General features: G+C 39.3%; 3 protein-coding genes across 3 annotated transcripts in view; 2 read left to right on the top strand and 1 right to left on the bottom strand.

Annotated features, from left to right (window-relative positions):
• The first annotated feature begins 1,080 nt into the window (after window positions 1-1,080).
• LOC105910030 (membrane-spanning 4-domains subfamily A member 4D-like) lies at window positions 1,081-7,755 on the top strand. The gene is made up of 6 exons (XM_042709209.1): window positions 1,081-1,239; window positions 1,387-1,491; window positions 1,630-1,686; window positions 4,025-4,273; window positions 7,515-7,595; window positions 7,681-7,755. The coding sequence occupies exons 1-6, from the start codon at window positions 1,081-1,083 to the stop codon at window positions 7,753-7,755; spliced, it is 726 nt and encodes a 241-aa protein (XP_042565143.1).
• A 3,065-nt stretch (window positions 7,756-10,820) lies between these two features.
• On the bottom strand, window positions 10,821-11,561 carry LOC105910031 (transmembrane 6 superfamily member 2-like). The gene is given in 3 exon segments (XM_042709210.1): window positions 10,821-10,874; window positions 10,876-11,051; window positions 11,054-11,561. Coding segments are annotated over 3 exon segments (714 nt in total). The 5' UTR covers window positions 11,538-11,561.
• A 144-nt stretch (window positions 11,562-11,705) lies between these two features.
• Window positions 11,706-12,118, top strand: part of LOC105896113 (membrane-spanning 4-domains subfamily A member 4A-like) — a 37,608-nt gene continuing 37,195 nt past the window's right edge. The window contains exon 1 of the mRNA XM_031575808.1: window positions 11,706-11,753. The gene's annotated coding sequence lies outside the window, so the exon portion shown is untranslated. The remainder of the gene's footprint in view (window positions 11,754-12,118) is intronic.

Genomic DNA, 12,118 nt, shown 5'->3' on the forward strand with positions numbered 1-12,118 from the left:
TCTGAAGGAGATTGTCTCTAGGTACACATCTGTATTTTTATGCTTCATTGATGCTTCTAAAGCTTTCGATAGAATTTGTCATGAAACAATGTTCATGAAGCTGCTAGCGAGAGGGGTCCCTAAACCTCTTGTGAGGATTTTGGTGTTCTGGTATGCCAATCAAATGTTTCATGTTAAATGGGACAATGTTGTATCAGCTCCTTTCTATGTTGGTAACGGAGTTCGACAAGGAGGAATTTTATCTCCCTTTTTGTTTAATGTTTATATGGACGACTTATCAAGCCAGCTGAATAAGACAAATACAGGATGTCTTGTAGGTGAATCTATTGTCAATCATCTGATGTACGCAGATGATTTGGTGTTACTCAGCCCATATAGTGCTGGGCTGCAACAGATGCTGAGGGTGTGCTCCCAGTATGGCATAGATCATGATATAAAATATAATGCAAAGAAAAGCCACATAATGATAGTCAGAAGTAATCAGGACAGGAAATTAACCTTCCCTACCTTTTATCTATCTGGCAGTCCCCTTGGTGTTTGTGAGGAAATAAAATATCTGTCATTTCTGATGATTGGACAGATGACAACGATATATATCGACAGCGCTGTAAAATATAATCTCATGCCAATATGTTATTAAGGAAGTTTTGTATGTGCTCAGACTCAGTTAAATGTTCCCTGTTTAGGAGTATACAGAGACTGAAAGTAGCTTACAATGATGCTTTTAGATTGCTGCTTCATGTGCCTAGGTGGCATAGTGCTAGTCAGTTGTTTGTGTCTAAGCACGTACCAACCTGTGAGGCGCTCTTGAGACAATTGATGTATGGTTTCATGTGTCGACTGGACAAATCTGAGAATTGTATAGTAGAGGCTCTAGTCAACCCTCTAAAGAGCTGCTATCGATTTACTTCAACATTAAGACGACATTGGCACAAAAGTCTTCATACTTTTTAATGAATGTATGTTGTATCTTCTTGTTTTTCTCTCTTTTTTATAGTTGTATGTCTGTTATTTTATATGGAACTTGGCGTCTGAAATACAGATTTATATGTACTTTATGTTTTAGGTTAATCATCGACAATGGCCAATTCTGTTCCTTCTGCCAATGGCTTTGTGGTGGTCACTCATGTGTACCCACAACAAGATGCCCAAAGTGCCACTTCCCCCCCAAGCAGAGCTGTTTCACCAGCGTCCTCTCCACTTGGGAAATTCCTAAAAGGAGAACCAGCAGCCCTTGGAGTGAGTCTTGTAACTCTTATGAGTTCTTTCTAAATGTCTGAAGAATAGCAGCATGCTTTCAGGAGGTAAAATATGTCCTTTGCAATCAACTTTTAGGGAGCAGGGAGAGATTCTGAGACAATAGATTTTTCCTTTTTTTTTCCTCAGACAGTTCAAATAATGACTGGCGTGGTGGTAATGTTGCTTGGCATCGTGACAGTATTACGCACAGCCTCTTCTGATTCCGGTATCATGTTCTGGGGAGCCATCATTGTGAGATATTTTTTTTAATCCATATGCTAAATTAATGTGTTTTCATAATGGCATCGGTATTTGTGGTTGTCCTTCACCTTTTTTCAATATTATAGCACTGGGGTTGACTGTCTAAAATGTAAAATGTCTCTCTTTCAGTACATCACTGCAGGTTCTCTCAATGTGGCAGCCAATAAGAAGCTCAGTCAGTGTTTGGTGAGTATTTGGGTGAGGGAAAAACTATATAGCTATTAGGTAAATGGACATTTTTTCTGTAATAAGCTCATATCTAACAGTTCAAAGGGGTGCAACCGGTATGAGTGCTGCCATCATATAGTGTGCTGAGATACCATGTCTCATAATCCTCATGGCATTGGGAAAGTGACCAATACCATGATACGAGCTTAGTCAGGCATTCTGGGAGTAGATTATTTTATTGGGCATATTACTGTAACAAAGAGGACATCAGATCTTCAGGCTGTAGAAATGTTCTGCAAATATATGAATAGGAGACACAGTCAGCTACCTTTAGTAAGAGCAAATGAATTCAAAATCTTAAAAAGCACCAATCGTGAGAGTAACAAGTAGCTATGGGGACTTCACAAAATCTATCGGCAACCCGTGTGTACCGACTTGGTTCAACCCTCCCCCTGGAGACAGAGGGAGCCTATTGCCTCAGGCTTAACAGTAACCCAAGAACACTGAAGATCAGAGGCTTTTGCTGAGTAGATGACCAACCAATGTAGCATGTTTGGATGAATATGTTGATATTAGTTCTGTGCTTCAAATAGGATTCATTATTCTTAAAATTCAATAAACATTAATTTACTTAAATTGATAACAGCAGTTCCTACCTGGCTATGAAATGTAAATTTAAAAGTATTTGTACAGGTAGTCTGTATTGGTGAGCACTGGAGTACTCATTACTAGTCTACATTAGTTGTACTCAATCAACAAGACTGTTAGTATACCCTAGTTCAAATCATTGTGAACCAGGCCATATTCTTGCATTGTTCCTACTGTACATGAATATTATCTGGCTGTTATAAATCTGTCATAGACTTCAGGAGACACAAAGGATGTAGATGTGATAGTTTATTCAGAGAGCCAAAGCCAAGGGAACAGGGATGGATTACCGAACGGGCCTACCGGGCCCAGGGGCCCATGAGCTCAGGGGGCCCCTAAGCCAGAGCCTTTGCGTGAAGTAGCTGTTTTTAACTTTGTATTTCTTGTTGCATAGTCAATATTAGAGGTGGCTTAAATGTATCTCTTATTTGTGGTTGGAAGCGGTGTATTTTGATAATTTGCTGTTGGCTTTAATTGAGTGTACCTGCACTGTGTTAGAAAATGTGTATATGCGCTGTAAATCCTGTTGAGGTACAGGGGAATTTAGTTATTGTGCAGTCGAAAAAAAATGTTATTTCATTTAAGTCATGTTTTGTGAGCGCACAATATTTTTTTCGCGCGTGAAGGGGGGAGGGGGGCCTTTTACACGTCCAAGCACACGGGCAAAACAAAGAAAACGGGATTATAAAGCACAAAAGATCGAATTTCAAAAACGGGAAAAGCACAGAAGATAACTCGAAAAAGGCTTAAAAAAGCGAGAACTGAGGGTACAAGAGAACGGAACAACCTGGGAGTCGTAGAAGAGAGGTTGGTTGATTTAGAATCCACCGGTCTGAATCCTGAGACATCTGATGAATGATTCGTCACGAAACAAGGTCAGACAGGGAGGTGAAGAGTATAGGTAGTGTGAGTGACAGGTGCAGGTGATTGTGTAATCAGGAGATTGGGAAGGTGACAGGCAAGTGTGATTAGTATTCGGGTGAATGTAGCGGAGATGCGTTGAAGTTGAGGGGGGCGTGGCCGGAGCTGGGTTCAGCGCTGAAGTGACAATCACACTACCTCTAAATCACTTTTGTTATTAATATCTTTCATTAATTAGTGTGATGCTCACATTACAATACAATTAAGTCCAAGTAATCATACAGGAGTACAACAATATGCAGCAATTTGTAGCTTTTAAAGGCAGGCTATGCTTTATAAGGCACTAGTTTTAGTATCGTCTTCAAATTCATTTTGATGGTATTTGATCATGTGAAAGACAGATAAACACACCTGTCCATCCCACTAGCTGCCCAGGCTATCCACTATGTAGTTCTGTGGTCACCACATGAAAATGTAAGAAAAGCTTTTACAGCATTACATTGCCAACCAAAGACACTGGTTGGAATGATATCAAGCTCTGTAGAAAGGATCTCAAAAAAGAAAAATTGGACCCAAAAAGATCTCAAAATAGGGCTCAGGTTGAAAAATTTCTCTTTAAGACATTATGATTGATTATGAAGTATGGAGACATGTTCAAATTTGATATGAAATGTGGAAATTGTATGAACACTGACAGGTCAGTAGTATTAGCCACATTTTAATGCATTTTGGGTAGTTTAATGCATTTGTGTGATTGTAATACATTATGCAGCAGATATTCATACCTTGAAATCTATTGAGCAATAATGCCTCTGATGATTTACTCTTTCCTGTTTTTTTCATGCAGGTGAAAGCATCACTGGGGATGAACATCATTAGCACAATAACTGCAGGGATCGCCATAATTCTACATAGCTTTAATGTTTTCATCCTCGATAGGTTTGATGAGAGTAGTGCACAGGGGATTGCTGGAGTGATGATAGTGTTGTCACTGCTGGAGTTCATTGTCTCCATATGTGTATCTGCGTTTGTCTGCAAAGCCACCTGCTGTTCTAACACTGAAGTGAGTATATCTGTGATAAGTCTTTACAGTCCAGTACCTACACTGTAAAAAATCTGCCATCGTTTTTACGGGAAAAAACTGGCAGCTGAGTTGCCAGAACAATCCTGTAAAAAATACATCCACCTGTAAACCTCTTTACAGAGTAGCATGTAAATTTAACATTTTAAACCTGTGTATTTTATCATTGTATTTGAGCAATATTTACATCACTGTTATGTTATATTGGACAAGTTTGTTCAGTAAATGTAACATTTTAAACCTGTATATTCAACATTGACCTTTAGCTATATTTACATCACTGCTATGCTACACTGTAAAAAAAATCCTGTTGTTTTTACTGGAAAACACTGGCAGCTGTGGTTGCCAGAACAATCCTGTAAAAAATACATCCACCTGTAAACCTCTTTACAGAGCAGCATGTTAATGTAACATTTTAAACCTGTATATTCAATATTGAACTTTAGCTATATTTACATCACTGCTATGCTACACTGTAAAACAAATCCTGTTGTTTTTACTGGAAAACACTGGCAGCTGTGGTTGCCAGAAACATCCTGTAAAAAATACATCCACCTGTAAACCTCTTTACAGAGCAGCATGTTAATGTAACATTTTAAACCTGTATATTCAATATTGAACTTTAGCTATATTTACATCACTGCTATGCTACACTGTAAAAAAAATCCTGTTGTTTTTACTGGAAAAAACTGGCAGCTGTGGTTGCCAGAACAAACCTGTAAAAAATACATCCAGAACCAGTAAATTTAACATTGGATTTATGCTGATTTTGCGTGACCATTATGCTATAAAACCAATTATTTCAGTAAAATATACATCCAGTTGTTGTCTATTGTACATCAAATTCCATTCGATTTCACTGAGAAATACCAAGCAAACAACATTATTTAACTGCTTAAGTCTCATTATAACACTGTTATTCAACTGATTTTTCATTTAGATTCCCCTTAAAAGTTATTTAAAATATAATGTATTTTAATGTATTAATAACAGTTTGGACCAGGGTCGCAGCAGTTGCGGTGCGGTCGCACTTGGGCCTGTGGTTCTTGGGGGCCCGTAGCCGGGGCCAATAGACATATTTATTGTAACAATCTATAACAAAATGATATGCTTATCTTACATACACTATAGAAACTATTAAAAAACAATTCAATGAAATTAATAAGTTCTTATTTTCTTTGGTATTTTTGTCATATTCAGATTTGCAATGATTGCTGGGTAATATGTATGTTGTTGTCCAATGTCAAGAGTCTATTTGCTATATGCTATATATGCAGTTGAAAAGGCAAACTTATCTCCATCATGGTGGGTAGGATAGGAGTTGTGCACCAAACATTATTCCTATGTCCCTGTTGCAGTGGTCAGACAGACGTTTTGCCTGGTTATATAGCTCATTATTGCCTGAGAGCTAATGACCACTACAACAGGGACATAGCAATAATGTTTGGTGCACAACTCCTATCATTCAGGGCCTTCCTTAGAGCAGAGATTGCTCAGCAGTCCGCAGTCTCTCAATTTGCCGAAGATGCTGATTATGGATTATTACTCCGTGTGCACTGCCCTGCTATTGTTTCTGAGAGTGGCAACAGCCGAGCGACCCTTTTCCAAATTGAAACTTATTAAGACCTACCTGAGGAGAAGGAGAGGCTGAATGGTCTGGCTATCCTGTCTATTGAAAAAGCAAATCACGCATCACCACCTTTCTGTTTGAAAGGCATCATTTTGGCTTGCAGGTGTGCTGTGCCTCTGACTGTGCACAGTCAACTTGTCGGTCTTGACGTTCATATTTTGCGCCTAAACTAGCTATATCGTATCGTCACATGATCAAATAGAGACTTTTTCATTGGACAACAACATACATATTACCCAGCAATCATTGCAAATCTGAATATGACAAAAATTCCAAAGAAAATAGAAACTTATTAATTTCATTGAATCGTTTTTTAATAGTTTCTATAGTGTATGTAAGATAAGCATATCATTTTGTTATAGATTGTTACTATTTTTCCCACAAATAATACCTACCATGATGGAGACAAGTTTACCTTTTCAAGTGGCTAGATATCATTACACACTCTCCGAAATGTATTACCAGTTCTTTTCTGAACACATCCTTATTTGAGCTGTGGAAATTGGAGTCATGGACTTCTGTCAGATGCAGTTTAAGGGGATGACATCAATTTGAACATAAATATGTCTATTGGCCTCGGCTACGGGCCCCCAAGAACCCCGGGCCCAGGTGCGACCGCGCCTGCTGCACCCCCTATAGTTGAGGCCCTGGCCCAAACTGTTATAAATACATTATACTATAAAGAACTTTTAAGGGGGATCTACATGACAAATCAGTTGAATAACAGTGTTATAATGAGAATTAAGCAGTTAAATAATGTTGTTTGCTTGGTATTTCTCAGTGAAATTGAATGGGATTTGATGTACAATAGACAACAACTGGATGTACATTTTACTGAAATATTAGTTTTCATAGCATAATGGTCATGCAAAATCAGCATAAATCCAATGTTAAATGTACTGGTCTACAATGTAATATTATACATTATAAAGTGTAAAAGGTACATATTGTTCTGTGAAGATGGTTATGGTTTGGCCGTATTTTTTACAGAATTATTCTGGCAACCACAGCTGCCAGTTTTTTCTAGTAAAAACAACAGGATTGGTTTTACAATGTAGTATAGCAGTGATGTAAATATAGCTAAAGTTCAATGTTGAATATACAGGTTTAAAATGTTAAATTGACATGCTGCTCTGTAAAGAGGTTTACAGTTGGATGTATTTTTTACAGGATTGTTCTGGCAACTCAGCTGCCAGTTTTTTTCCCGTAAAAACAACAACCTTTTTTTCCCAGTGTATGTCATTTCTACAAAGAAATAAGCATAATCTTACTTTAAAATTAACAGTTGTATTTCGTTTAGTATTTTAACACCACCATGTTGTAATTTAAACTGCATTGAATTGCTTCTTGTATTACGTTTTTTTTGTGTAAATTACAGCCATATGTCATTTCTACAGAGAAATATGCATAATCTTACTTTAAAATTAACAGTTATATTTTGTTTAGTATTTTACCAAAAAGTGTTGTGAAATAAGCAATACTCTATTGTATTTCTATTTAACATTTTTTTATGTCATGATTTTACGGCATTTCAGTGTGAATTTTATGCACATTTTTTACAGTGTACCCACGGTCAGTCAGAAAAATACACATGAAATATATCTCTTTACATTTTGTATTTTGTAGCAGGTGGTATTCGTTTCAAGCCAGGTGCCCCCCTCTCTTCCCACCTTCCACCTGTCTGCACCTCAACTGAACCCTTCTGAGGTACAGAGTCACAAACATTTAAATGGAGAAGGCAATTATGACATACCTCATGTTCAGCTACCCTTTTCTCATGTTGCTTTTCCAGATGCCTCTCTTACCAACCAGTGTGGAAAGAATGGGTGGAAAAGATGTAGCCAACAGTGGCAACAAGAAAATATAACCTAGAAAGTCACCATCACGTCACGTACTAGAAAGATATCAGCATGCATATAAAAGAGCACAAAATGTATAATGTTTATTAATCATGAATAGGATAACTGTCATCATATAATATATTCTGTAGGCCTACATTATTAAGGCTGCTAATCTATATTAGCCTACAGACAATGCTGGTCTGTTATCCCCTGCTGTTTTGCTGTAAATTCTTTCAACTGTATTCAAAATATATACATAAATATATATACATAAAGCAATAAATCACATGTTTTATCACTTTGGTTAGTATAGTTATGTATTAAGCTCAAGTTCTTTTTGCGTCCTACGGTTGATGAGTAGCCAAGATAAACACACCTGTTGTTCCCACTAGCTGCCCAGGTTATTGATAATCCAATTTTGTGCTCAAGTTATCCCTGTGGAAATGGAAGAACAGCTTTTACAGCATGGCATTTCATAGCATGGAAATAGCCAGATATTCCACCAAAATATAACAATTCCCTGATAGCAAGCTTATGTCGGATTGGGAGGCTAATCCAGCGGGTCATTATTGTCATACATTTTTTTTAACTTCATTTGTTATTTTTTTTGCTGTTGAAATTTACAGGAGTGCATATGGTGTGTGATATGAGATATAAACCCAATAATAATAGTTTACTTAACTATTATCATTGACCGTCTTCTATCATTTGTTCAAGGGCTTCTGGAGAAATATGGAGAAACAAAACTTTAGAGTTGGTCACTACACACACCAGTGGGAGGGACAGTCCAATTAAACATTTTTTATCATTGAATTCTCATCTCAACCTCTGCTTACTAAGACCTTGCACTATCAAAGTCTCCTTGGTTGGGCTGGTTGTAAAGTGCTTCCAGATAGCACTGGTTGTTCGATTTTTTTCTTAATCGAGTTATGGGGTTATAAAAATTACACATACAAATATTACATACATAGCATGAGACTTGTTGCTATTTCCAAGACAGTCATTTTTTTGGTCTTTAACTTTTTATGTACACCATCTGAACTGTTGTTACGACCCGGTTCGTAGGGAAGCAATATAATGAGAACACAAAACCCCCAAAATAGATTTAGAATTATATTTATTATTATATAGGGGGAAAAGGGTAAGTGGAGTGCAAGCTGCTTATCCTGCCTCCAGGTAAGCAGTTGCAGAGTGTGAGAGAGAGTGATACCAAATCATCAACTATCAAATATCATCAAAATACAAATGTCTACTGTATAAAGCATGATAGCTAAGCTAAGGTTATTTGAAACCTTAGATGGCTACATTTAAAATAAATGAAAAATGCTTGAGAGTAACACCATTACCAGACTGTCACTCACTCCTTCTGTTTAATTCACTCTCTCTGTCTCTTTTATCTTAAACATATAACTCCTCAATATCTATCTGTCTCTCTGTTTTGTTCAATCTCTTTCCTATTCTCTCTCTATCTCTCTAGCTTTATCACAGACCTCAGGAGACACCAGGATGTAGGATGAGTTTGAGAATGTTTATTATGGAGAGCCAAGTCGGGGGAACAGGGGTAACAAAAGAAAACAGGCTTCCAAAAATAACAAAAGAACAAAACGCTGAGGATAGCGTCTAACGCAGGTAAAGCACAGAAGATAATTCAAACTAAGGCAAAGCACAGAAGATACTTCAAACTAACGCAAATAACAGAAAACCTTGTGAGGCCGGAGCGCTGCACGGGAGTATTTAGGGCATAGGGGCGAGGCAGAACAGAACGAACAAATACTTTAGCAAAGCGACCTGCGAGTCGTGGAACTGTGGCATTGGGTGAAGTGGAATTCACCGGTCGGACGTTGGAAGAACGCGAGAGGAAACAAAGGATCAAAGCGACCTGGTTGTCCGAGAACTGGGGCCCTTGGTGATGTGGAAATCACCAGGCTGACATTGCTCTGCGCCACAAATACTATCAAATAATCCACACATTTTCCTGAGGACACAGAGTTGTTGAGGCAAATGCATGCATGCAAGGAAGTGGCTGATTGACTGAGGGGAGTATTTAACTCCAATATAAAAAACGAATGAAACAGAATGAAACAGTTAGGTCTGTAATTGTTGTTATTTATGTACAGTGTACAGTCAAATGCACGGTTATGAGGGGTGTATATTAAGGCTGTTTACATTTCACTGGCTTCAGCGTCTGTGTGCGATAGGCCTATGTATTGGAGCATTTCGCAATGTCAAGACCACCAAGGAACATAGCAAGCTTTTTTTTTTTTTTTTTGCGTGAAAATGAGATCACATTTTAATGCTCAAAAAAGAACAACAAAAACACCACAACAAAAACACCACAACAAATCTCCTCAAGAACAAAACCAAAAGGCTTATACAGCCAACGATTTGAAATACGGCATTCGTCTGGCCCTTTGGCCAGCTGGGATTGTACGTGAGGCCAAGGGCGTAGGTTTGGTCTCAGGATTGGTAGGGACACTTATCGTTCCTCGTTATCTTCCCTGATACAGAGTAATACAGCAGCGATGGCCACTGTGATGCAAAACGCTCCTTGTTGTCACATTGGGGTGTGCCACAGGGCGTAGGTTTGCATATGGTCCATAGGGACTGTGCAGTGTCCCTACCAATGCTGAGACCAAACCTACGCCCCTTGGGTGTGCCCAAGGGAAATAAAAGACAATCCAAATCATTACTCATGTCTGATTAAGAAGAGGTGAGAGTCCAAAGAGATAGGGCTGGCGTCGTTTTACATCACTTGCATGTCAAGCTTGGAGTGAGATAAACCAGTCTCTGTGAAGGAGCGGTTGGTGTGGGTCCAGAGGTCCACATGACATGGCATCTTCTTTGGGATCAAGTCAACTCATGTTCAGAAGCACAACAGTAAACACCAGAGGAAGCCGCCTTGAGCCAACGCCTCAACAGCTGAGAGAATCTTTACAAGGATCTGGAGCTGGCAGGAGTCACAAGGTGGCAGTCCAGAAACAGAGACACATACACACATACGCACATTGAGTCTCATTACCTCAACATACACACACTCACATACATACTTCTACACACTCACACACAGTGTCCAGTTCAGTATGTTCGTTTGCTACTTCTGTTTCTTTTCCTTATCAGCTTGGCCTTTGGGCACAGCGGGCATGAAAGTAGGCGGGGCGGAGGGCACACCGCAGGGCAAGGAGGATAGGCACAGCTGTGTATGCCACATTAAGCCCCATCACCCCACGGCAGGCATCAGAAGGGATCCGGTAGGTAAAGGGGGTACGAGAGTGCAGAGAACCCCCAATATGGTACCACTGAGCCTGGGCCATAGCTCCAGCATGAGCAGAGTCCAGTCCAGCATCCAGCTGCTTCCTGGAGTGCTCAGCCCATACACACATGCAGCCATGAGGGGAAGAGCATAGAACAAGAACACCAGCATCATGACTTTGGAGAAGGCCACATTGTCCTTCAGGCAGGGCTCATACTGGTAGATGTTGGTGAAACAGACATCCAATCGACAGTCCAGAACCACAAAAGCCCGGAACAGCGTGAAGGCCATTCCCCCCAGCAGCATCAGAGACAATAGCAGGTCAACAGGCCATGTCAACACAGTCTTCTTCTGCTGTTCCGCAACCTGATCTGCAGGAATGATTGGCAGCTCTCTGGGCCTACACAAGAGGGTTACAGCAGCCCATATTGGCAGCAGCAGGAAAGGGATGTTGCGCCAGAAAGCAGGAAGAATGTTGGTGCCATATTTACCAATGACAATTCCTGGGATGAACACGATCTGATTGGCTATAGATGAGCCAGCCCAGAACAGGCTCATCAATAGGGTTTAATCACTTTCACAACGTCAAGATCACCAAGGAATATCACAAGCGCTTCCTACTAGTGTGGCTGTCAGTGACTCAAGAAGACAGTGACCTTAAGTTGAGACTCAGAACTTGGGAAGAACAATTTCAGAAGGGATCGTCGTTGATCTGTAGTCTGTATCCACACGGAAACCTGTTTCCATTCTACTTTCAATTAGAATTCGTCAAAGGTAAATCTGTGTACTGAGTGATATTTTTTTTCCTGAATAACAGAATAACGTGATTAACATATTTCTAGGACTGGTAGCAGTTGATTACACTGACATATTGCGCATTATGTGCAACAAAGATAGTTAAAAGGTAAAAATGGCATACCTGATGTTGGTAAATCTGTCAGTTTAAGATCACTCTCCAGTGTAATTGCAGTGCATATTTGTAATACTGTCTTTCTCAGATAAATTGAATGTGTTTCTAATCTGCCTAAAATGAAAGACTGATTCAGCTCTACAGTAAATTGTGAAACACTTTTCAACCTGGGCCCTATTTTTAAGTCTTTTTCGATCCACATTTTTACTCTTTGACAATGGCTCCAAAT

The sequence above is a fragment of the Clupea harengus genome, chromosome 11 (genome assembly GCF_900700415.2).
Source record: "Clupea harengus chromosome 11, Ch_v2.0.2, whole genome shotgun sequence".
Lineage (NCBI taxonomy): Eukaryota > Metazoa > Chordata > Actinopteri > Clupeiformes > Clupeidae > Clupea > Clupea harengus.